At 40.9% G+C, this 26,039-nt stretch overlaps 1 protein-coding gene across 1 annotated transcript in view; it reads right to left on the bottom strand.

Annotated features, from left to right (window-relative positions):
• Positions 1-4,950: 4,950 nt before the first annotated feature.
• LOC128640698 (probable ATP-dependent DNA helicase HFM1) overlaps positions 4,951-26,039 on the bottom strand; it is a 54,404-nt gene continuing 33,315 nt past the window's right edge. Inside the window, exons 3-5 of the mRNA XM_053693126.1 lie at positions 7,168-7,262; positions 6,480-6,704; positions 4,951-5,144 (exon numbers count right to left, since the gene is read on the bottom strand). Of these exons, the coding sequence (XP_053549101.1) occupies positions 5,014-5,144; positions 6,480-6,704; positions 7,168-7,262 (451 nt within the window). The 3' untranslated portion in view covers positions 4,951-5,013. The remainder of the gene's footprint in view (positions 5,145-6,479; positions 6,705-7,167; positions 7,263-26,039) is intronic.

Below are 26,039 nucleotides of genomic sequence, written 5' to 3'. Positions count from 1 at the left end.
CCTCTTTTAATGCTATGGTGATTACTATATGGCATACAGGAGGATTTCAGTGCTCCTTGTCAACATAATGGACTAATTCACCAAGAGGTCTTTGTAGCCTCTTTAGCTTCTCTAATCTCACTAGCTTCACCAGTTCCTATATTATTTGATACAGCTGAGGCACTAAAGCCGACATTCATAGACACTTGTGAGGTTGCAGAGGCACCCCATTGATAAGGCAAGATCATGCTTGGAATTCAATGAGTATTGCATAAATATCTATAGTTGTGTGCCGTGGCCAATACATAATATTTGGCACATCCAACGAGAACTGCTAGCAACATGTAAAATAAATAATTATTACAACACAACACTTAGGAACACACTTTCAGAACAGTTTATGTAAATGTTTTTATTGTAAAATATTCACATATTTGCTTTGTTATGCTAATATCACTGGATAAAACAAAAGGTGCTTCCTTGTTTTGAGTTTACATGAACTGTGGACTACTAGGCTAGCCTGACCATTATTCTGAATTCTCCCTTATGTTGCTTGCAAGTTCACAACTTCTGCCTGAGGCAACTTCCCTAGTGTTTCTCCTGCTCCTTCCCGCAATATGGGCTTTAAATAGGGCACCTCAGACCTTATACCTTGTCAGTGTATGGTCCTTAGTATCATGAGTGCGCTATATCTTGTGAACTGCTGTCTTGCTGCCATCTCTGCTTGTCTCCTGGACTACTCCTTGGACCACCCTGACTTCTCTCTTGCCCTGTGACTTGGTACCTTTGCTAACTATTGATATTTTGAACTCTAGCCTGTCTTTGACTCTCCCTCTGCCTGAAGATTCTGCTTGATTTATGCCTGCCTGTTACTGACCTAGACTGGTGACCACTCATCTGTATTCTGTGTCCCCTTCAGCCTTCTTGGCCCAAGTGTTCCTGCTAACCTCCTTATATTTGGGTCCCTAAACTCATCATCTTTGGCTGCCGGATTTTCTACCTGTCACTTCACCTGGTGCCAGTCAATTGGAGTGGCGGGTGAATTTCAATGCAGACCTGATACATTGCCAGAGCTGTTGCTGACTATTGCCTGCCTGACTACTAGATGTGTCATTTGGTGAATCGAATCCTGGGTTTATGCAAAGTGTTGGGTCAGTGTTCAGCTGAAAAAGACTCTTGACCCTGTTTTTTTTGCTTGTCTTAATTGTCCTGGAAGGTTTTGAGGGCATTTTTAGAATCCTTTACAGTGAAACACATTCTATGCACCAAGTAGTGAACAACAACGGGACAGTTGTGGCTCCATTGGAGTTTAACACGCAACATGCAGCTGTAATGAGGCAAGTACAAATATTTATGAATTCTGCAATTTTCGAGTTGCAGTGTTCCGACAAGTTTTTTTTTTTATGTGGGATAACAATTTCACAAACAGGTTTTATTGAATCTAGGCCAATCACTTGCATAGAATAACAAAGGGACTTGTGAAGCTGAAGAGACGTCATAATGATGTTTCCCACTAAGCCCCTTATGTTCTCCATACCTGTGAAGGAGCAAATGTTAATGAACAAAGTACTTTTCTCCCACATTAAAATAAAAATCACAGCTGTTCTGAGAACAGTAAATCAACAAATATACTGTATGTGTATTTTAAAATGTATGCAGAATGGAAGCACTTGTTTCCTTGGATCATATTTTTATAAAATGTGTTATTTTCCCTCTAGGCATATTATATAGCTATTTAACAACTTAATATGCCCTGTGATTAAAATATTTTCAGTTAAGATTCATTTAGTAACATGAGTCGTATTAACTATTGGTCACCATCAAATTGTTATTTAAATCTTAAAGGGACACTGAACCCAATTTTTTTCTTTTGTGATTCAGATAGAGCATGCAATTTTAAGCAACTTTCTAATTTACTCCTATTATCAATTTTTCTCACTACCTCTGAGGTGGCGAAGAGGATATAAAAGCAGTTTTTGCTTTTTAAATTTGTAGATAAAGTCTCGCTCATGCAAGAGCACCTCAAAGCCTCAGATGTGTAAGAGCATTTAATTATTGCACTTTTTATAGCATATGGGACAAACCAGCCTAGCCCTTGCTTATGGTTGTTGTTTTTTTAGTAGTAGGAAAAATCAAAATGGTGGATTCTGCCTAAAGTGATTCTGTACTGGATTCTACCTAAAGTGATTCTGTACTGGATTCTGCCTAAAGTGATTCTGTACTGGATTCTACCTAAAGTGATTCTGTACTGGATTCTGCCTAAAGTGATTCTGTACTGGATTCTACCTAAAGTGATTCTGTACTGGATTCTACCTAAAGTTATTCTGTACTTGATTCTACCTAAAGTGATTCTGTACTGGATTCTACCTAAAGTGATTCTGTACTGGATTCTGCCTAAAATGATTCTGTTCTGGATTCTGCCTAAAGGGATTCTGTACTGGATTCTGCCTAAAGTGATTCTGTTCTGGATTCTGCCTAAAGTGATTCTGTACTGGATTCTGCCTAAAGTGATTCTGTACTGGATTCTGCCTAAAGTGATTCTGTTCTGGATTCTGCCTAAAGTGATTCTGTTCTGGATTCTGCCTAAAGTGATTCTGTACTGGATTCTGCCTAAAGTGATTCTGTTCTGGATTCTACCTAAAGTGATTCTGTACTGGATTCTGCCTAAAGTGATTCTGTTCTGGATTCTGCCTAAAGTGATTCTGTACTGGATTCTGCCTAAAGTGATTCTGTTCTGGATTCTGCCTAAAGTGATTCTCTACTGGATTCTGCCTAAAGTGATTCTGTTCTGGATTCTGCCTAAAGTGATTCTGTACTGGATTCTGCCTAAAGTGATTCTGTTCTGGATTCTGCCTAAAGTGATTCTCTACTGGATTCTACCTTAAGTAATTCTGTACTGGATTCTACATTCTACCTAAAGTGATTCTGTACTGGATTCTACCTAAAGTGGTTCTGTACTGGATTCTGCCTAAAGTGATTCTGTACTGGATTCTGCCTAAAGTGATTCTGTACTGGATTCTGCCTAAAGTGATTCTATACTGGATTCTGCCTAAAGTGATTCTCTACTGGATTATGCCTAAAGTGATTCTGTACTGGATTCTACCTAAAGTAATTCTATACTGGATTCTGCCTAAAGTTTTTCTGTACTGGATTTTACCTAAAGTGATTCTGTACTGGATTCTGCCTAAAGTGATTCTGTACTGGATTCTACCTAAAGTTATTCTGTACTGGATTCTGACTAAAGTGAATCTGTATTGGATTCTGCCTAAAGTGATTCTGTACTGGATTCTGCCTAAAGTGATTCTGTACTGGATTCTGCCTAAAGTGAACAATGGGTTGTAAACTTACACATGAGTTGGGGCAGTATTTTGTGTATTACTTATAGGGAGAGGGCATACATCCAGTCCTAAGGAATTGTCTTTTGCAAAAGGGGAATTGTCTCTAAGGAGAGGGACTGACAACAAGGAAGTCTGACATCGGGCAAGTAATGGCTTTCTGGGGTGTCTAACTAAGGACAACAGCATGGGTCATGGCTATTGGGTCTAAAAATAGCAAGGAAGCAAGTCCCATTAACCCCTTGCGCCATATGGACAGTTACTATGTCACACAGTACCTACGTCCAACACTGTGGTGCATGTTGTGGTCCCCATTGTCAGACAGTGGAGACTGCAGCTGAGGGGAGAAGGCAGCTACCTTCATATGCTAAGAGAGCACTAATCGTTTTCTCTCACCAATGTGAAGTCAGATCGCAGATCGTTACAGAGAGTGACTCTGTCTATTGTCAGGTGTCACTAATGACGACTCTTATTGTGTGATGTGCGCATGCACAATTGTACTGTATTTCTACAAGTGTGCATGTCACAGGTGCAAGCACAAATTATACCTTATTTGGCACTACTCAAGTGTGCACAGGCAAACAAAGAGTAGTAAAAGCAGGAAAATTGGGTTAAAGAAAGGAAACCACTACCTACAGATATTAGTTTTAATAGAGCAGAATAGTTTAAAACACAATACAAAACATTTGGTATAAGAAGGCCAAATATAAAGAGTGACAAAATAAATGGAAACCTTTCCACCTGAGATATTTATATCATGTCAGCTGATGTGTCTATGAGAGATTGTCTTAGCGACTCCAGAAAGAAAGAATCATCTGGGTGAATCAGTCTACAAAAACAAAATTTTTGGGTCACTGGAGGCAAATGTGTGATAGGATATTTTTTAAAATAGTATTGGAGTGATATGACTTTGGATAAGGGTTGTCATTAAGCTTAAAAGAACAGTAGCGACTAACAGAAACTGGCACCCAATAGTGACTCATAAATATTAGCAGCACATCCTAGAAGCTATTTACAAAGCCACCACTTGCGACGTTTCCGTAAAACATAGCAGGAGACCGGGCAGATAATGGGATGAAAAAAATAATACAGTAACTATTTTGCTCAGCCATGCACTGTATTGGTCAGGTGCCACGACACGTGGTACCTCAATCATGATGCCTTTGCACCCTAACATGCATGTGTGTGGCTCACGGTTGCGTTAAGCCGCAAAGTAAAGGGCTGTATAGCAACTTCCATATATGGTGATCCTCAGGGGAGTTTGATTGAAGCTTCACAAAGCCAAGAATAAAAAGATTAATAGCGAATTTCAATGATGCTACTTTGAGGTACCCTTTCTGTATATATTGTATTTTTAAACAGCATATTAATCTCTGTTTTATAGCCTTTTTAAGCTTAGCTACTTATTTTTATATGCACAAAAGGCTATAAAAAGTGTTACAACATTGCATTTGTGAATCTGAAATCTTATGTTTTATTGATTTTTTTACTTTTTTTTATATAATTTTTTCTTTTCAAATAAGAAGCAATCTTTGTTACACCCCCTGATGTAGACTGTACAATATAACATTTTTAATTATACATAGTAAATTAAATATTTATAATAAACTTGTATTATTTATTTTGCCCCCTTTTTCTGTGCTTTAAACATTGTCAGTTTTCTTATTCCTATGAAAATTGGAAGGGCATTCTTTGGAGTTCACAAACCTAGCAGAAACAATACCCACACTTTTGATGAAACAGAATTACTCCAAGCTTGTTCCTTCTGTTCAGCTGATGGTGAGAATGCTGGTGTTGAATGAAATTCACTGAAGGATAAATTTTTGGAACCTGAATAAAAACATATTGTACACTAAGAATTAGCTTTTTTATCAAAATATTATATAGTCAAACTATGAACAACATTCATGTCCTTGATTATCCATATGAGTTTTGTATTCTCAACAATATCTGCACAGAGATTGCATGTAATTCTGTATTGTTCCTATGTATGCAACTTCAAAAGAATCCAGCCTAGACTATTAAAAGGGGTGTGGGGGTAAAACCTAAAGTAAGTTGTCTATTTATGTGTATGTTAAACTCAAGCACTTCAAAATAAATCTTCCCTCTCACCAGAGGTGTAAACTATAATATCTATGCAACAAGCAGTGATTATGTAGGATGTTAAAGTGGTGGTGAGCAGGTGCATTTTTAATTCAGTGGAGGTTGCGATAAGGAGTGATACTTTAGGGAGCTCCAGCAGATAGAATGGTCAGTGTGGCGGTGATGTGAATTTGTATTTAGGGTTAATTTGGTGGGTGAAGATAAGTAAGGTAAGGAGATAATGTGGAGGGGTGGCAAGGGTTAATAAAGTTAGGGTTGTGGCAAAGTGGAAGTTAGGGTTATACGTCATGTATAATGATTCAAGGATACATTCATAATAATGTACTACAGATACAAATTCCCAAATCTGGAATTCCAAAATCCCATCTTATTCTGAAATCCAAATTTTTTCAATTAATATTTTTTTTTTAAATAAAGCAGTTTGGATAAAGGGTTTTCTACCTGTACTAGTATTTATATAACATAGGTGTACAACACATGTACAATATACTGACAATCCCCCAGGTCATATAGGTTTGTTATTCATGTACACGTTTCAATATTGTATTAAAAGAAGAGTTTCTGTTTCAGTTCACTCATATAAATTGTATTGCCATTTAGCTCTGTCTACAGGGATAATTTATATTACACCATCACCAGTGTTCCCTCTAAGGCCAGTTTTGTGTGCGGCCCAGCAGTGAAACAGTTAATTAGGTAACCACACCCTGCAATTAGCAGACACTGCACAATGCAGATGGCAAGGTATGGTTCTCTTGTTAACTGTGTCACTGCTGGGCTGCACACAAAACTGTCCTTAGAGGGAACACTGACCATCACTGCTTTTAACATTCCGCCATTGGCAGTGAACCATCACATCCAACAGTGACGTGTAGTAAACTGTATGTTGGCAAGACTACCTTATAACAGCGATTTCCTCCGATTAGAATATTTCAACCGCAATCTTGATTATAACACGTAATTGTGACAATGCTTTTATCATTGGGCCCAAAGAAAAAATGTAAATAGAAATATGAAAAACATGCTTGAAAGTATTTGATATCAGTAATTACATTTAAAGTTTACCTAAAGCAGAGGTTTCCATTGTAAAACTGCTGGCATCCAGTAGGATATCATCATCAAAATTATCCCAGACAGTCCCTAATTCAAATGTGACCTCTAGATTTTTTGTTGAACAACAGCTACTTTTATCTGCATCTGTCAGATTAGTTAGTGAAGAATTAATTGTAGTCTTTTTAGATGTTGCAGTCTGAGATTTTTTAGAACCTAGATTGTCTGAGCTTTTAAAATCTGAAAAAAAAACAAAACAAAAAAAATCATAAAATGATGTTCACCAGGAAACATATATACTTAACGCATCATAAACTATATCACCTAGTTTCACGAGAGGTGGGATAAGGGTTCAGAAACATTTCATTTTGCATATTCTCTGAAGGCACTGACTGGTACTATAATGCAATAAAGTACACAAACTGTATATCTTACTGCACAAACGGGCATGGTTTTACCAGAAGGGCCCCTTGGCAAGTTCCACAGTGTATTCCCTATGGACCAAGGCATGCATGAGAATATAAAAGCTCTCTGATGATACCTTGATATATTAAAAGCACCAATGCAATTGCACTGTTCCTATATTTTATGTATTACAGCCTACCTGAGAGATGGGTGTAAAACTAATTTTAAGGTTTTTGCAAATCACAGCTTTATGGTTTAGTGAATTCAGGCAATTTTATAGAATTTTGCTACAACATACTTGCTCCATCCTGTGCATGTTCATTGTAGTGTCTCATTATATCAGTAGAGTTAGGCAGTTTTAATGTTTGTGGAGGTGATTGCAAATATGGTGACCTTAATAGGAAAAAAAAACATTGTTATTAATAAATTAAAGAAAATGCTTTTAAAAAACGAAATTTATGCTTACCTGATAAAATGTTTTCTTTTTTGACACGATGAGTCCACGGATCATCTTAATTACTAATGGGATATTCACCTCCTGGTCAGCAGGAGGCGGCAAAGAGCACCACAGCAAAAGCTGTTAAATATCACCTCCCTTCCCTACCTACCCAGTAATTCGACGGAAGTAAGGCAGAGAAAGGAAGTAACAAGGTGCAGAGGTGTCTGAAGTTTATAATAACTAACGACCTGTCTTACAAAGAACAGGGCGGACCGTGGACTCATTGTGTCAAAAAAGAAATACATTTATCAGGTAAGCATAAATTTTATTTCCTTTTAAATGACACGATGAGTCCATGGATCATCTTAATTACTAATGGGAATCAATAACCAAGCTAGAGTTCACAGATGATACGGGAGGGACAAGACAGGTAACCTAAACAGAAGGCACCACTGCTTGAAGAACCTTTCTCCCAAAAGCGGCTTCAGCCGAGGCAAAAGTGTCAAATTTGTAGAATTTTGAAAAAGTGTGAAGAGAAGACCAAGTTGCAGCCTTGCAAATCTGTTCCACAGAAGCTTCATTCTTGAATGCCCATGAGGAAGCAATAGCCCTCATGGAATGAGCCGTAACTCTCTCTGGAGGCTGCTGTCCAGCAGTCTCATATGCAAAATGGATGATACTCTTCAGCCAAAAAGAAAGAGAAGTAGCCGTAGCTTTCTGTCCCTTACATTTTCCTGAGAAAAGCACAAACAAAGAAGAAGACTGACGAAAATCTTTAGTCGCCTGCAGGTAAAACTTTAAAGCATGAACCACATCCAAATTGTGCAGAAGTCGTTCCTTCTGAGAAGTAGGATTAGGACACAAGGAAGGAACAACAATCCTGATTAATGTTCCTATCAGAAACAACTTTAGGAAGAAATCCTAATTTGTGTCAAAAAAGAAATACATTTATCAGGTAAGCATAAATTTTATTTCCTTTTAAATGACACGATGAGTCCATGGATCATCTTAATTACTAATGGGAATCAATAACCAAGCTAGAGTTCACAGATGATACGGGAGGGACAAGACAGGTAACCTAAACAGAAGGCACCACTGCTTGAAGAACCTTTCTCCCAAAAGCGGCTTCAGCCGAGGCAAAAGTGTCAAATTTGTAGAATTTTGAAAAAGTGTGAAGAGAAGACCAAGTTGCAGCCTTGCAAATCTGTTCCACAGAAGCTTCATTCTTGAATGCCCATGAGGAAGCAATAGCCCTCATGGAATGAGCCGTAACTCTCTCTGGAGGCTGCTGTCCAGCAGTCTCATATGCAAAATGGATGATACTCTTCAGCCAAAAAGAAAGAGAAGTAGCCGTAGCTTTCTGTCCCTTACATTTTCCTGAGAAAAGCACAAACAAAGAAGAAGACTGACGAAAATCTTTAGTCGCCTGCAGGTAAAACTTTAAAGCATGAACCACATCCAAATTGTGCAGAAGTCGTTCCTTCTGAGAAGTAGGATTAGGACACAAGGAAGGAACAACAATCCTGATTAATGTTCCTATCAGAAACAACTTTAGGAAGAAATCCTAATTTAGTACGTAAAACTACCTTATCTGAATGGAAAATAAAATAAGGGGACTCATACTGCAATGCCGAGAGCTCTGACACTCTGCGAGCAGAAGAAATGGCAACCAGAAATAAAACTTTCCAAGATAACAACTTAATATCTAAGGAATGCATAGGCTCAAACGGAGCCCGTTGAAGAACTTTGAGAACTAAATTCAGACTTCATGGGAGGAGTAACTGATTTGAACACAGGCCTGATTCTAACCAGGCCTGACAAAATGATTGAACATCTGGAACATCTACCAGACGTTTGTGTAACAAAATAGATAAGGCAGAGATCTGACCCTTTAGGGAACTTGCCGATAAACCTTTCTCCAAACCCTCTTGGAGAAAAGACAAAATTCTAAAAATCCTAACTCTATTCCAAGAGTAGCCCTTGGATTCACACCAATAGAAATATTTACGCCATATTTTATGGTAAATCCTTCTAGTTACAGGCTTACGAGCCTGAATCATGGTCTCTATGACCGAGTCTGAAAAGCCCCGCTTGAATAAAATTAAGAGTTCAATCTCCAAGCAGTCAGCTTCAGAGAAACTAGATTTGGATGAAGGAAGGGCCCTTGAATTAGAAGGTCCTTCCTCAGCAGAAGTCTCCACGGTGGCAGAGATGACATGTCCACCAGATCTGCATTCCAAATCCTGCGAGGCCAAGCCGGTGCAATGAGGATCACCAACGCCTTCTCCTGTTTTATTCGAGCAATGACCCGAGGAAGAAGAGCAAACGGAGGAAAAGAAAATTTATGCTTACCTGATAAATTTGTTTCTTTTTAGACACGATGAGTCCACGGATTTCATCCTTACTTGTGGGATTACGCCTCCTGGTCAGCAGGAGGAGGCAAAGAGCACCACAGCAAAGCTGTATATATAGCTCCTCCCTTCCCTCCCACTCCAGTCATTCGACCGAAGTTAGGAAGAGAAAGGAAAAGCCAAGGTGCAGAGGTGTCTGAAGTTTAACAAAAAAATACTAACCTGTCTAATAGAACAGGGCGGGCCGTGGACTCATTGTGTCTAAAAAGAAACAAATTTATCAGGTAAGCATAAATTTTCTTTTCTTTTCAAAGACACGATGAGTCCACAGATTTCATCCTTACTTGTGGGATACAATACCAAAGCTATAGTACACGGATGAAAAGGGAGGGACAAGACAGGGAACCTAAACGAAAGGCACCACTGCTTGAAAAACCTTTCTCCCAAAAACAATCTCAGCAGAAGCAATGATATCAAATTCGTAAAATTTATAAAAAGTTTGAAAAGAAGACCAAGTTGCAGCCTTGCAAATCTGTGCAACTGAAGAATTAACTTTGAATGTCCATGAGGAAGCAACAGCCCAGATGGAATGAGCCGTTCCTCCTGAGAGAAAGATTAGGACACAAGGAAGGAACAACAATTTCCTAAGGAATGGTCTCGTCTGAAACAACCTTAGGAAAAAAAACAAGTATTGTACATAACACCATCTTATCCGAATGAAAAATAAGGTAAGGCGAATTATATTGTAATGCCGAAAACTTAAACACTCTTCGAGCGGAAGAAATGGCAACAAGAAATAAAACTTTCCAAGATAACAACGTAATATCTATGGAATGCATAGGTCCAACTGAACCCCTTGAAGAACTTTAAGATCTAAATTCAAACTCCATGGAGGAGCAATTGGTTGAAACACAGGCCTGACTCTAATCAGAGCCTGACAAAAGGATTGAACATCAGGCACATCTGCCAGACGCTGGTGTAACAAAATAGATAAAGCAGAGATCTGACCATTTAGGGAACTCGCTGAAAAACCCTTCTCCAAGCCTTCTTGAAGAAAATACAAAATCCCGGGAATCCTAACTCTACTCCATGAGTAACCATTGGATTCACACCAATAAAGATAGTTATGCCTTATCTTATGATAAATCTTCCTAGTTACAGACTTACAAGCCTGTAACAATAACAGTATTAACTAGAGAAACTGTTAATTTTAAAGAGAATAAAATTGTGTTTTGTGACACCAAATCAGAAAGTTAACACTATGTGAAGTGACACCAGGTTGATTTGGTGTAAATTAAGCCTTTTAATATTGGTAGGAATCTGAACAGTTTAGCTAACAGTCAGATACAAACAGCACAGGAAATTAGTAAGTTAGCAAGGTACTTTGCAGTTTAGGAATAAATGCAAGTAGTAGTCATACAGTCTTTAGACATAGAAATCTTATACTTTAGTTAACTAACCGGATCAGATATGCTTGTCTCCCTTCAGTTGAAGCTGCAGCTGACATGCAGAGATGAGATCCTGTGTTGAGGGAGAGAGGCGCGGTGTTTGGCGTGTGATGTCACCACAATCACTTATCCGGAGCTCAGAACAATTTCTGATAATATTAAAGCTGAAACAATTATGGAACAAGGTTTGAAAGTTACCTCAGATGAGATTGGATATTACACTCCTTAGTTAGGTAAATCAGTCTGAAAATGTGGAACAGGCTGCAGTCTGATTAGCTGTGTGCAGCTGGAAGTCTGTGAAAACTGCAGGCATCCGGTTCAGGGAGAGATGAGACTGAATGGCTGAATCAGTCTGAAATAAAATTAAACACTCAGAAATTAGGTTAGAGGTGTGAGCAGGTGATATAAAGGGGGTGTGAACCTGTGATTGGTTAGAACACCTTAAAGGAAAAGCAGCATAATGGTAATATTCTGACAAAGCCTGAATTAAGATATCCCTGACCGAATCAAAGAAACCTTGCTTGTATAAAGAAACCTCGCTTGTATAGGATCAAGCGTCCAATCTCCAAGCAATCAGCTTCAGAGAAACTAGACTTTGGTGGAAGAAGGGACCCTGAATAAGAGATACTTCCTCAACGGAAGTGTCCAAGGTTGCAGAGATGACATGTTCACCGGATTGGCATACCAAATCTTGCGATGCCATGCAGAAGCGAGGAGAATCACTGATGCCTTCTCCTATTTGATTTGAACAATCACCCGGCAAAAAAGCGCAAACGGGGGAAATAGATATTCTAGGCTGAAGGACCCAAGAACTGCCAAGGCAGTTATCAGCTCGGACTAGGCCCCTAGACCTGGACCCGTATCCCAAAAGCCAGACAGTCTGACAAGATGCCATGAGGTCCAACTCCGGCCGACCCCATTTGAAAATCAGGTTGGAGAATACTCCCGATGGAGTTCCCACTCTCCGATTCCCAAGTGTCCACCCCTGGGAAATGGATCACAGACAGATAGCCAGAATGAAACTGGGCCGAAGCCAACTGAGGCCAGACCAAAAGAGCCTAGAGGCTCGCTCTCAGTTGCAGGAAGACTATAAAAAGAACAGACTCCGCTTGAATCCACACTCTGCTAAATCATGTTCCCTGGGATAGGTAATCCAGAGACAACCACCATAGAAAAGAGTCCCTTTTCCACGGAACCAGAGTTATTTGAGGAGACAAGTTTGCATAGTCTCTGTTCCATTGCCTGAGTATGCTTAACTGCATAGGTCTGAAGTGGAACAAACAAACGGACTACCGACGAATGAAGGCTCCTTTAAGGGACGTCATCCAAGATGGCGTCCCTTCAATTCCGATTGGCTGATAGGATTCTATCAGCCAATCGGAATTAAGGTAGGAAAAATCTGATTGGCTGATGGAATCAGCCAATCAGATTCAAGTTCAATCCCATTGGCTGATCCAATCAGCCAATCAGATTGAGCTCGCATTCTATCAGATTTTTCCTACCTTAATTCCGATTGGCTGATAGAATCCTATCAGCCAATCGGAATTGAAGGGACGCCATCTTGGATGACGTCCCTTAAAGGAGCCTTCATTCGTCGGTAGTCCGTCGGGAAAGAAGGATGTTCCGCGTCGGCGGGATGAAGATTCAAGACCCGGCTTCGAAGATGACCTCGCCCGGATAGAAGACTTCTTCAGCGCCTCTTGGAAGATGACCTCGCCCGGATGGAAGATTTCTTCAGCGCCGCTTGGAGGATCACTTCATCGGATGGAAGATTTCTTCAGTGCCCCTTGGATGATTGCTTCTGCCGCTCCGGATGTCCTCTTCAGTTCCATCGGTGGCTCGGCTGAGTGAAGACGACTAAAGGTAGGATGATCTTCAGGGGATTAGTGTTAGGTTATTTTAAGGGGGGTTTGGGTTAGATTAGGGGTATGTGGGTGGTGGGTTTTAATGTTGGGGGGGTTGTATTTTTCTTTTACAGGCAAAAGAGCTGAACTCTTTGGGGCATGCCCCCACAAAAGGCCCTTTTAAGGGCTGGTAAGGTAAAAGAGCTTTGAACTTTTTTAATGTAGAATAGGGTAGGGCATTTTTTTATTTTGGGGGGGTTTGTTATTTTATTAGGGGCTTAGATTAGGTGTAAGTAGCTTAAAATTGTTGTAATATTTTTTTAAATGTTTGTAACTTATTTTTTTTATTTTTTGTAACTTAGCTTTTTTTATTTTTTGTACTTTAGTTAGTTTATGTAATTGTATTTAATTGTAGTTATTTGTAAGTAGTTTATTTAATTAATTTAATGATAGTGTAGTGTTAGGTTTAATTGTAACTTAGGTAAGGATTTATTTTACAGGTAATTTTGTATTTCTTTTAGCTAGGTAGTTATTAAACAGTTAATAACTATTTAATAACTATTCTAACTAGCTAAAATAAATACAAAGTTACCTGTAAAATAAATATAAATCCTAAAATAGCTACAATGTAATTATGAATTACATTGTAGCTATCTTAGGGTTTATTTTACAGGTGAGTATTTAGTTTTAAATAGGAATAATTTATTAAAGTATAGTGTAGTGTTAGGTGTAATTGTAACTTAGGTTAGTTTTTATTTTACAGGTAAATTTCTCTTTATTTTAGCTAGGTAAGCTATTAAATAGTTAATAACTATTTAATAGCTATTGTACCTAGTTAAAATAAATTGAAAGTTACCTGTAAAATAAAAATAAATCCTAAAATAGCTACAATATAATTATTATTTATATTGTAGCTATATTAGGGTTTATTTTATAGGTAAGTTATAGGTAAGTATTTAGTTTTAAATAGGATTAACTTAGTTAATAATAGAAATATTATTTAGATTTATTTAATTAATATTTAAGTTAGGGGGGTGTTAGGGTTAGTGTTAGACTTAGGTTTAGGGGTTAATAATTTTATTACAGTGGCGGCGGTGTAGTGGGGGGCAGGATAGGGGTTAATAAATTTATTATAGGTGGCGACGGTGTAGGGGGGGCAGGATAGGGGTTAATAAATTTAATATAGGTTGCCGTGGGTTCAGGGAGCGGCGGTTTAGGGGTTAAACTATTTATTTATTTGCGGCGAGGTGCGGGATTGGCAGGATAGGGGTTAATAACTTTATTATAGGGGGGCAGGATAAAGGGTTACTAGGTATCATGTAGGTGGCGGTGGGCTCCGGGAGCGGCGGTTTAGGGGTTAATAGGTATAGAGTAGCTTGCGGTGGGCTCCGGGAGCGGCGGTTTAGGGGTTAATACACTTATTATAGTTGCGGTGGGCTCCGGGAGCGGCGGTTTAGGGGTTAATATGTATAGAGTAGCTTGCGGTGGGCTCCGGGAGCGGCGGTTTAGGGGGTAATAACTTTATTTCGTTGTGGCGGTGTAGGGGGGGTCAGATTAGCGGTGTTTAGACTCGGGGAACATGTTAGGGTGTTAGGTGCAGACAATTCCCATAGGAATCAATGGGATGTCTGGCAGCAGCGAACTTGTACTTTCACTATGGTCAGACTCCCATTGATTCCTATGGGATCCGCCGCCTCCAGGGTGGCGGTTTGAAAACCAGGTACGCTGGGCCGTAAAAGTGCCGAGCGTACCTGCTAGTTTTTTGATAACTAGCAAAAGTAGTCAGATTGTGCCGCACTTGTGTGCGGAACATCTGGAGTGACGTAAGAATCGATCTGTGTCGGACTGAGACCGGCGGATCGAAGTTTACGTCACAAAATTCTACTTTTGCCGGTCTTTAGCCTTTGATAACTAAGGCGAATCAGCCTCGCCACAAATACGCTGCGGAATTCCAGCGTATTTGAGGTTGACGGCTTGATAACTACCCCCCATTGTCTGATTTGGAAATAATTTATTTGCAAATTATGGTGGAAAATAAGTATTTGGTCAATATCAAAAGTTCATCTCAATACTTTGTTATATATCCTTTGTTGGCAATGACAGAGGTCAAACGTTTTCTGTAAGTCTTCACAAGGTTGTCACACACTGTTGCTGGTATGTTGGCCTATTCCTGCATGCAGATCTCCTCTAGAGCAGTGATGTTTTGGGGCTGTCACTGGGCAACACGGACTTTCAACTCCCTCCAAAGATTTTCTATGGGGTTGAGATCTGGAGACTGGCTAGGCCACTCCAGGACCTTGAAATGCTTCTTACGAAGCCACTCCTTTGTTGCCCGGGTGGTGTGTTTGGGATCATTGTCATGCTGAAAGACCCAGCCACGTTTCATCTTCAATGCCCTTGCTGATGGAAGGAGGTTTGCGCTCAAAATCTCACAATACATGGCCCCATTCATTCTTTCATGTACACGGATCAGTCATCCTGTTCTCTTTGCATAGAAACAGCCCCAAAGCATGATGTTGCCACCCCCATGCTTCACAGTAGGTATGGTGTTCTTTGGTTGCAACTCAGAATTCTCTCTCCTCCAAACACGACGAGTTGTGTTTCTACCAAACAGTTCTGCTTTGGTTTCATCTGACCATATGACATTCTCCCAATCCGCTTCTGGATCATCCAAATGCTCTCTAGCATACTTCAGATGGGCCCGGACATGTACTGGCTTAAGCAGGGGGACACGTCTGGCACTGCAGGATCTGAGTCCCTGGCGGCGTAGTGTGTTACTGATGGTAGCCTTTGTTATGTTGGTCCCAGCTCTCTGCAGGTCATTCAATAGGTCCCCCCATGTGGTTCTGGGGTGAGATCTTGCGTGGAGCCCCAGAACGAGGGAGATTATCAGTGGTCTTGTATGTCTTCCATTTTCTAATTATTGCTCCCACAGTTGATTTCTTCACACCAAGCTGCTTGCCTATTGCAGATTCAGTCTTCCCAGCCTGGTGCAGGTCTACAATTTTGTTTCTGGTGTCCTTCGACAGCTCTTTGGTCTTCACCATAGTGGAGTTTGGAGTGTGACTGTTTGAGGTTGTGGACAGGTGTCTTTTATACTGATAACAAGTTCAAACAGGTGCCATTAATACAGGTAATGAGTGGAGGGCAGAGGAGCCTCTTAAAGAAGAACATACAGGCCTGTGAGAGCCAGAAATCTTGCTTGTTTGTAGGTGACCAAATACTTATTTTCCACCATAATATGCAAATAAATTCTTTCCAAATCAAACAATGTGATTGTTTGGATATGTTTCCACATTTTGTCTCTCATAGTTGAGGTATACCTATGATGAAAATTACAGGCCTCCCTCATCTTCTTAAGTGGGAGAACTTGCACAATTAGTGGCTGACTAAATACTTTTTTGCCCCACTGTATGTACTAAGCCACTGAAGGCCGAGAGGTGGACTGAAGGACTAGACCAGTATTGATAGACCTGAATTCCTGACCTCAGCCAGAAAAATCTTCATTGATATGGAATTCGTCATGATTCCCAAGAAAACTACCCTTGTGCTTGGGACTAAGGAACACTTTTCCAAAGTCACCTTCCACCCGTGAGCTCACGGGAAATATAACCTCATGTCCGTGTAAATCTTGCTTGCTGTAAGGATGACGCCCAGACTAGGATATTAGTCAGATAGGGTGCCATTGCAATGCCCCGTAACTGAAGCACCGCCAACAGCGATCCCAGAGCCCTGTAAGAATTCGGAACTGTGGCAACACCAAATGGAAGGACCACGAACGGAAAGTGTTTGTCCAGAAATGCAAACCCTAGAACTTGAGACGATTCTCGTGAACGGAACATGAAGGCACTTAACCCTTAATCCACCGCAGACATAAATTGACCCTCTAGGATCAAGGAAGAAATGGAACAAATTAATAGTTTCCATCTTGAAGGACCCTTCTTTAAAAAATGGTCTGAAAATTCCCCTTTTTTGGGAACCACACCCCGACCATTGTCCCCAGAGCCTGTACCAGTAGTAGAACTGGAACAACCACTCCCAGGTCTGAGAGGTCTCCTATGCAGTGTAAGGACGTCTCTCCCTTTGTCTGATCCTCAGATGATCTTGAAAGCAGCAACTGCCCCTGAGAGGAAAATATTTTGAGCTCGAACCAAACTTGAGTGAAAACAGAAAGTAAGCCCCTTACAAGATCTAATCCCGGACCGGGGCATGTTCCCCATGCTGTCTTTGATGCAACAGCAGGCTATGTGTTCACCAAAATCTTAGTCTTAGAACATATATCGCTCTAACCATAAGGTTCCAAGAGCTGGAACAGAGTTACCTATGCTCCCAGTTTGATAACTGGAAGGGAAGAAATAAACAAATTAGCCAATTGAAAGCTTTATCCAGTCCTGGATCTTATCCAGGGAAACTACTGACTAATAGCCTCAGACAACGCATCAAACCAATATGCCATCACACCAGTGATGGTAGTAAAGTACACAGATGGTTGCCATTATAAACCCTGGTGTGTGTCCCATTACTAAATTTTATCCATAGGACTATCCTCTAAGGGTATAGCAGTTCACCTAGTGAAGTTGAAACTACTCCAGCCTTTTAGCTGATACGGCTATGGCAAACAGTCTTGTAAATATAGGGAATGTCTAAGGTACCAATTCCATCGAAACTGAGATTCTCAGTAACATGGAGGATCCTTTTAGAATAGCAATTCCTCTAGTAATGCTTTTACCTTAAGTAAAAATACAGAATGCATCATAACCCCGAGTGGAGTGTGAAGGAAACGCAGGACACTGCATGTGGGCCATAAAATTTCAACGGAAACTATAGGAAAAATTTGTGGCCATTGTTCACAGACTCCCAAACAGCAATCGCTGTAGAGGGAGTAGGTTCAAAAAGAAAAAATAAATTTGAACATATTTTAATAAATATTTCACATAGGAAACTATACTGTCTCTTTAAATCTTAAAGTAACTAACGGCTAGATTTAGAGTTTGGCGTTAGCCGTCAAAACCAGCGTTAGGGGCTCCTAACGCTGGTTTTGGGCTACAGCTGGTATTTAGAGTCAGTCAGGAAAGGGTCTAACGCTCACTTTTCAGCCGCGACTTTTCCATACCGCAGATCCCCCTACGCCATTTGCGTATCCTATCTTTTCAATGGGATCTTTCTAACGCTGGTATTTAGAGTCTTGGCTGAAGTGAGCGTTAGAAATCTAACGACAAAACTCCAGCCGCAGCAAAAAGCCAGGAGTTAAGAGCTTTCTGGGCTAACGCCGGTTCATAAAGCTCTTAACTACTGTACTCTAAAGTACACTAACACCCATAAACTACCTATGTACCCCTAAACCGAGGCCCCCCCACACCTCCGCCACTCTAATAAAAATTTTTAACCCCTAATCTGCCGACCGCACACCGCCGCAACCTACGTTATCCCTATGTACCCCTAATCTGCTGCCCCTAACACCACCGACCCCTATATTATATTTATTAACCCCTAATCTGCCCCCCCCCAACGTCGCCGCTACCTACCTACAATTATTAACCCCTAATCTGCCGACCGGACCTCACCGCTACTATAATAAAGTTATTAACCCCTAATCCGCCTCACTCCCGCCTCAATAAACCTATAATAAATAGTATTAACCCCTAATCTGCCCTCCCTAACATCACCGACACCTAACTTCAAGTATTAACCCCTAATCTGCCGACCGGACCTCACCGCTACTCTATTAAATTTATTAACCCCTAAAGCTAAGTCTAACCCTAACCCTAACACCTCCCTAAATTAAATATAATTTAAATCTAACAAAATAAAATAAATCTTATTAAATAAATTATTCCTATTTAAAGCTAAATACTTACCTGTAAAATAAACCCTAATATAGCTACAATATAAATTATAATTATATGGTAGCTATTTTAGGGTTTATATTTATTTTACAGGCAACTTTGTATTTATTTTAACCAGGTACAATAGCTATTAAGTAGTTAATAACTATTTAATAGCTACCTAGTTAAAATAATTACCAAATTACCTGTAAAATAAATCCTAACCTAAGTTACAATTAAACCTAACACTACACTATCATTAAATTAATTAAATAAATTACCGACAAATAAATACAATTAAATAAACTAACTAAAGTACAAAAAATAAAAAAAGCTAAGTTACAAAAAATAAAAAAATAATTTACAAACATAATAAAAATATTACAACAATTTTAAACTAATTACACCTACTCTAAGCCCCCTAATAAAATAACTAAGCCACCCAAAATAAAAAAATGCCCTACCCTATTCTAAAATTAAAATTGAAAAGCTCTTTTACCTTACCAGCCCTTAAAAGGGCCTTTTGCGGGGCATGCCCCAAATAAATCAGCTCTTTTGCCTGTAAAAAAACACACAATACCACCCCCCAACATTACAACCCACCACCCACATACCCCTAATCTAACCCAAACCCCCCTTAAATAAACCTAACACTAAGCCCCTGAAGATCTTCCTACCTTGTCTTCACCACGCCGGGTATCACCGATCGGTCCTCCAGAGGGTCCCGAAGTCTTCATCCTATCCGGGCAGAAGAGGAGATCCGGACCGGCAAACATCTTCATCCAAGCGGCATCTTCTATCTTCATCCATCCGACGACGAGCGGCTCTATCTTCAAGACCTCCGGCGCAGATCCATCCTCTTCTTCCGACGTCCTAACACAGAATGAAGGCTCCTTTAAGGGACGTCATCCAAGATGGCGTCCCTCGAATTCTGATTGACTGATAGGATTCTATCAGCCAATCGGAATTAAGGTAGGAAAAATCTGATTGGCTAATGGAATCAGCCAATCAGATTCAAGTTCAATCCGATTGGCTGATCCAATCAGCCAATCAGATTGAGCTCGCATTCTATTGGCTGATCGGAAGAGCCTTCATTCTGTGTTAGGACGTCGGAAGAAGAGGATGGATCCGCGCCAGAGGTCTTGAAGATGGAGCCGCTCGTCGTCGGATGGATGAAGATAGAAGATGCCGCTTGGATGAAGATGTTTGCCGGTCCGGATCTCCTCTTCTGCCCGGATAGGATGTGTTTAGACTCGGGGTACATGTTAGGGTGTTAGGTGCAGACATAGGAAGTGTTTCCCCATAGGAAACAATGGGGCTGCGTTAGGAGCTGAACGCTGCTTTTTTGCAGGTGTTAGGTTTTTTTTCAGCTCAAACTGCCCCATTGTTTCCTATGGGGGAATCGTGCACGAGCACGTTTTTGAAGCTGGCCGCGTCCGTAAGCACCGCTGGTATTGAGAGTTGCAGTGGCGGTAAATTATGCTCTACGCTCCCTTTTTGGAGCCTAACGCAGCCATTCTGTGAACTCTAAATACCAGCGGTATTTAAAAGGTGCGGGGAAAAAAAAACCAGCGTTAGCTACGCGGGTCGTTACCGACAAAACTCTAAATCTAGCCGTAATTTTTGAGTGTCTTTGTACCATCCTACGTCACAAAGGATGAATTAACAAATAAACAGCCGCAATTCTTTTAATAAAATTTACACAGAAAAAATGTAGTAGTCAACAAATAAATAAAAGCAACTAAGAATACTAGCTAAATATTCCTAATGCGTATGCATCCCTGTTTAAGTTTGGAACGCAACAATTGCGACAAACATTTGTACTATAACTTCCGAGAACAGGAAGTGACCTGAAGGAAGTGCCCAATACAAAGCGCACACTTCCAAAGCTAGAGTCCTCCGTTCCTCGCTATGTATATCATTGTAAGGAGGAAGAAGTGTCTCTAGATCCCTTTAGAAAGTTAAAGCCCTCCGCTCCTTGCTATAAACAAATAGGAGTAAGGAGGAAGAAGTGTCCTTGGCGCCCTTTCTGAACTCCGCCCCTCGTGGGCGTTTTGTCAGCTATCTCCCGGTCACCATTGTTTATGGAAAGGCACCGGGAGTGACAATATAACAGTAGTTACAAATAAAAGCTGTTCAGCCTGCTGCCTCTAAGAACAGCCTTACCGGAACAAACAGTCATTGTATAGTATCGTAACTAAACCCCGCCCATCATGGGCGTAAACAACCATCTCCCGGTCACCATTAAAGTTTTACACCGAAAACACTGGGAGGGAAACCCACAACCGCCTGTTCTCCTCACTATGCCCCATGCAAAGGGTAGCTGTTAGTCATGGTCACCATTGTGTATGAAGGCACCGGGAGTGACAATATAACCTTTGAGTCACAATAAAAGTTGTTCAGCCTGCTTATATTGTGAATGAGACTTAGTCCCCAATACAAGCGTGGCTCTGCTAAATGCTGTCAGGGAAAAAAGCTCTTCACTGACAGAGCCCCTGATTCCCCTAAATATACTTAAGTGCAGAAAAACCTCACTGAGGTATATATGCCCCTGAGGAATTTTCCTGTAGAGAAATAAAGGCGGCACTTACCTCTTATGCTGTCCGACAGCAAGACAGCCTCAACAGGGATCAGAGGTCCATTTGGTTCCCTCCTATAGTCCTGTAGAAAAGATGAAGCCTGAATTAGATCCAGCTTAGGCCATCACAGAAAGGGCAGCATCACAGTATGGGAGGCACAGTGAGAATTATGTCTCACCAGTTCCCATTGCTTTAAAGCCACCAATAGCTCTATTCCAGAGACTGACAAGGAATATGGCTACACCCTATAATAAAATAGCACTCACTGGTACCATTTTAAAAATAATAAACTCTTGATTGAAGAATCTAAGCTAACACCTCACTTTACCTCTTCCTATCACTAACACAGGCAAAGAGAATGACTGGAGTGGGAGGGAAGGGAGGAGCTATATATACAGCTTTGCTGTGGTGCTCTTTGCCTCCTCCTGCTGACCAGGAGGCGTAATCCCACAAGTAAGGATGAAATCCGTGGACTCATTGTGTATTTAAAAAGAAATAGGTATGCTAGATTGAAGGTCCAAGGTACCGCCAGATCGTCTATCAGTACAGCCTGTGGATCCCTGGACCTCGGCCCGTACCTCAGAAGCTTGGCATTCTGCCAAAATGCCATGAGATCCAATTCCAGCTGTCCCCATTTGAGAATCAGGCTGGAAAACACTTCCGGATGGAGCTCCCACTCCCCCAGATGAAAGGTCTGCCTGCTCAGGAAGTCCGCCTCCCAGTTGTCCACCCCTGGGATGTGGATCGCCGACAGACAGCAAGAGTGGGCTTCCGCCCACTGAATTATCTTGGTTACCTCTGTCATCGCTAAGGAACTCCTTGTTCCTCCTTGATGATTGATGTAAGCCACTGAAGTTATGTTGTCCGACTGGAACCTGATAAACTGGACCGAGGCTAACTGGCGCCAGGCCAGAAGAGCATTGAAGATCTCTCGGCTCTAGAATGTTTATAGGAAGAACAGATTCTGAGTCCAAACTCCCTAAGCCTTTAGGGAGCCCCAGACTGCTCCCTATTCTAGAAGTCTGTTGTCACAATCACCCAAGATGGTCTGCGAAAGCAGGTTCCCTGGGAGAGATGATCCAGAGACAACCACCATTGAAGAGAATCCTTTGTCTCCTACTCCAGTAGTATTCGAGGAGACAAGTCCATATAATCTCCGTTCCATTGCCTGAGCATGTTTAACTGCAGAGGTCTGAGATGAAATCGAGCAAACGGGATGATGTCCATTGCCGCCACCATCAGCCCAATTACTTCCATGCACTGAGCCACGGATGGCCGAGGAGTGGACTGAAGAACTAGACAAGTATAGAAAATCATTGATTTCCTGACTTCTGTCAAAAAAACTTCATTGATAGGGAATCTATTATGATTCCCAAGAATCGGGGGAAAACCTTTCATGCTGTCTTTGACTCAACAGCATGCTTCTTGGATTGTTTTCCCATATTCCAAGACTGATTGGGTCTCCATGAAGGTTTAGATTGTTCCTGCTTGGAGGCGGAAGATGAAGAATTTCCATTGAAATTTCGAAAGGAACGAAAATTACTCTGTCATCCTTTTTGTTTGTTTCTCTTGTCCTGAGGAAGATGACCTTTACCTCCTGTGATATCAGAGATTATTTCAGTCAAGCCAGGTCCAAACAAGGTCTTTCCCTTGTAAGGAATTGCTTAAAGCTTAGACTTAGAGGACACATCTGCAGACCAAAGTTTTAACCATAAGACTCTGCGAGCTAGAATAGAGAAACCTGAAATCTTTGCTCCCAGTTTAATAACTTGAAGGGAAGCATCCGTAATAAAGGAATTAGTCAATTTAAGAGCTTTTATCCTATCCTGGATTTCATCCAGGGAGGTTTCTGTTCTGATAGCGCCAGATAACGCATCGAACCAATATGCCGCCGCACTAGTGACGGTAGCAATGCACACAGCTGGCTGCCATTGTAAGCCCTGGTGTACATACATCTTTTTGAGTAACCTTTCTATTTTCTTGTCCATAGGATCTTTGAAAGCACAACTATTCTCTATGGAAATAGTAGTTCTCTTAGCTAAGGTGGAAATGGCTCCCTCCACCTTGGAGACTGTTTGCCAAGCCTCCTTAACAGAGTCGGCTATGGGAAACATCTTTTTAAATATAGAGGATGGGGAGAAAGGAATACCCAGTTTCTCCCACTCCTTAGCAAAGATCTCAAAAGCTCGGTCTGGTACCGGAAACACGTCTATCGATGAAGGAACCTCTAAATATTTGTTCAGCTTACTGAACTTCTTAGGAACAACAACGACCGTGGAGTCGCTGTCATCCAAAGTAGCTAAAACCTCCTTAAGTAAAAGACGGAGGTGTTCTAGCTTAAACCTGAAAGGTACAACTTCAGTACCAGCAAGAGGAATTACACTGTCCGAATCTGAAGTTTCACCTTCAGATGCTACTCCGGTATCCCCTTCCTCAGGCTTCTAGGAGGGGGCATCTGAAATAGCAACAATTGCGTCAGAAACCTCACTTACTGAATGTCTGATTTTTCTCTTACGCTTTCCCTGCAATATTGGAAAAGCAGACAACGCATCTGAAATTGTAGAGGACATGAGAGAAGCGATGTCTTTTAAAGTAACCCCAACTGGAGCCACTGAGGAAACGCAGGGCACTGCATGTGAGGGCAGAAAAATTTGGGACGCTTGAGGAGAAAGCTGCGGCATAAATTGAGCATTGTCATCAGATTCCTGACCCGCATCCTCCTTAGAGAATGTTGGCTCAGGAACAATTTTATCCCTGTAACTTATAGTCCTCTCAATACAAGAGGAACAAAAAGGGACTGGGGGTTCCACATTGGCATCAAAACATAAAGTGCAGGTGACATTTTGCAAGGCCTCATGGTCCATTATTACTCTTAATGACTAGAGCTAGCAATCCAAAAGTAAATATTTTAATAAAATTAAACTTGGCAAAAAAACGTTACTGTCACTTTAAGATTTAAACTGTAACTTTTTTACTTTAAACTGCAGAATGCGGTAAAAACGATATTTAGACCAAAAAAACTCCACACCTCTACACCTCAGCTGTCTGCTGAGGTGCCTACCTGCCCACAACACCGGAGATAAGTCCCACCAGCAAAAGGGATGATCCGTAGAAAGGCAGAAAAACAATGTGAAAAAATGCTTCTAGAAATGCTTGCTCTTATAAAAACATAATTTATGCTTACCTGATAAATTCCTTTCTTCTGTTGTGTGATCAGTCCACGGGTCATCATTACTTCTGGGATATTATCTGCTCCCCTACAGGAAGTGCAAGAGGATTCACCCAGCAGAGTTGCTATATAGCTCCTCCCCTCTACGTCACCTCCAGTCATTCGACCAAAGACCAACGAGAAAGGAGAAGCCAAGGGTGTAGTGGTGACTGGATTATAATTTAAAAAATGTTTACCTGCCTTAAAAAACAGGGCGGGCCGTGGACTGATCACACAACAGAAGAAAGGAATTTATCAGGTAAGCATAAATTATGTTTTCTTCTGTTATGTGTGATCAGTCCACGGGTCATCATTACTTCTGGGATACCAATACCAAAGCAAAAGTACACGGATGACGGGAGGGATAGGCAGGCTCATTATACAGAAGGAACCACTGCCTGAAGAACCTTTCTCCCAAAAATAGCCTCCGAAGAAGCAAAAGTGTCAAATTTGTAAAATTTGGAAAAAGTATGAAGCGAAGACCAAGTTGCAGCCTTGCAAATCTGTTCAACAGAAGCCTCATTCTTAAAGGCCCAAGTGGAAGCCACAGCTCTAGTAGAATGAGCTGTAATTCTTTCAGGAGGCTGCTGTCCAGCAGACTCATAGGCTAAACGAATTATGCTACGAAGCCAGAAGGAGAGAGAGGTAGCCGAAGCCTTATGACCTCTCCTCTGACCAGAGTACACGACAAACAGGGAAGACGTTTGTCGAAAATCCTTAGTTGCCTGCAAGTAGAACTTGAGGGCACGAACTACATCCAGATTGTGTAGAAGACGTTCCTTCTTTGAAGAAGGATTTGGACACAAGGATGGAACAACAATCTCTTGATTGATATTCCTGTTAGTGACTACCTTAGGTAAGAACCCAGGTTTAGTACGCAGAACTACCTTGTCTGAATGAAAGATCAGATAAGGAGAATCACAATGTAAGGCTGATAATTCAGAGACTCTTCGAGCCGAGGAAATAGCCATTAAAAATAGAACTTTCCAAGATAACAATTTTATATCAATGGAATGAAGGGGTTCAAACGGAACGCCCTGTAAAACGTTAAGAACTAAGTTTAAACTCCATGGCGGAGCAACAGTTTTAAACACAGGCTTGATCCTAGCTAAAGCCTGACAAAATGCCTGGACGTCTGGATTTCCTGACAGACGCTTATGTAACAAGATGGACAGAGCTGAGATCTGTCCCTTTAATGAGCTAGCCGATAAACCCTTTTCTAAACCTTCTTGTAGAAAGGACAATATCCTAGGAATCCTAACCTTACTCCAGGAGTAATCTTTGGATTCACACCAGTATAGGTATTTACGCCATATTTTATGGTAAATCTTTCTAGTAACAGGCTTCCTAGCCTGTATCAGGGTATCAATAACCGACTCAGAAAAACCACGTTTTGATAAAATCAAGCGTTCAATTTCCAAGCAGTCAGCTTCAGAGAAGTTAGATTTTGATGTTTGAATGGACCCTGTATCAGAA

The sequence above is a fragment of the Bombina bombina genome, chromosome 10 (genome assembly GCF_027579735.1).
Source record: "Bombina bombina isolate aBomBom1 chromosome 10, aBomBom1.pri, whole genome shotgun sequence".
NCBI lineage: Eukaryota > Metazoa > Chordata > Amphibia > Anura > Bombinatoridae > Bombina > Bombina bombina.
This window is presented reverse-complemented; position numbering and strand designations above follow the sequence as displayed.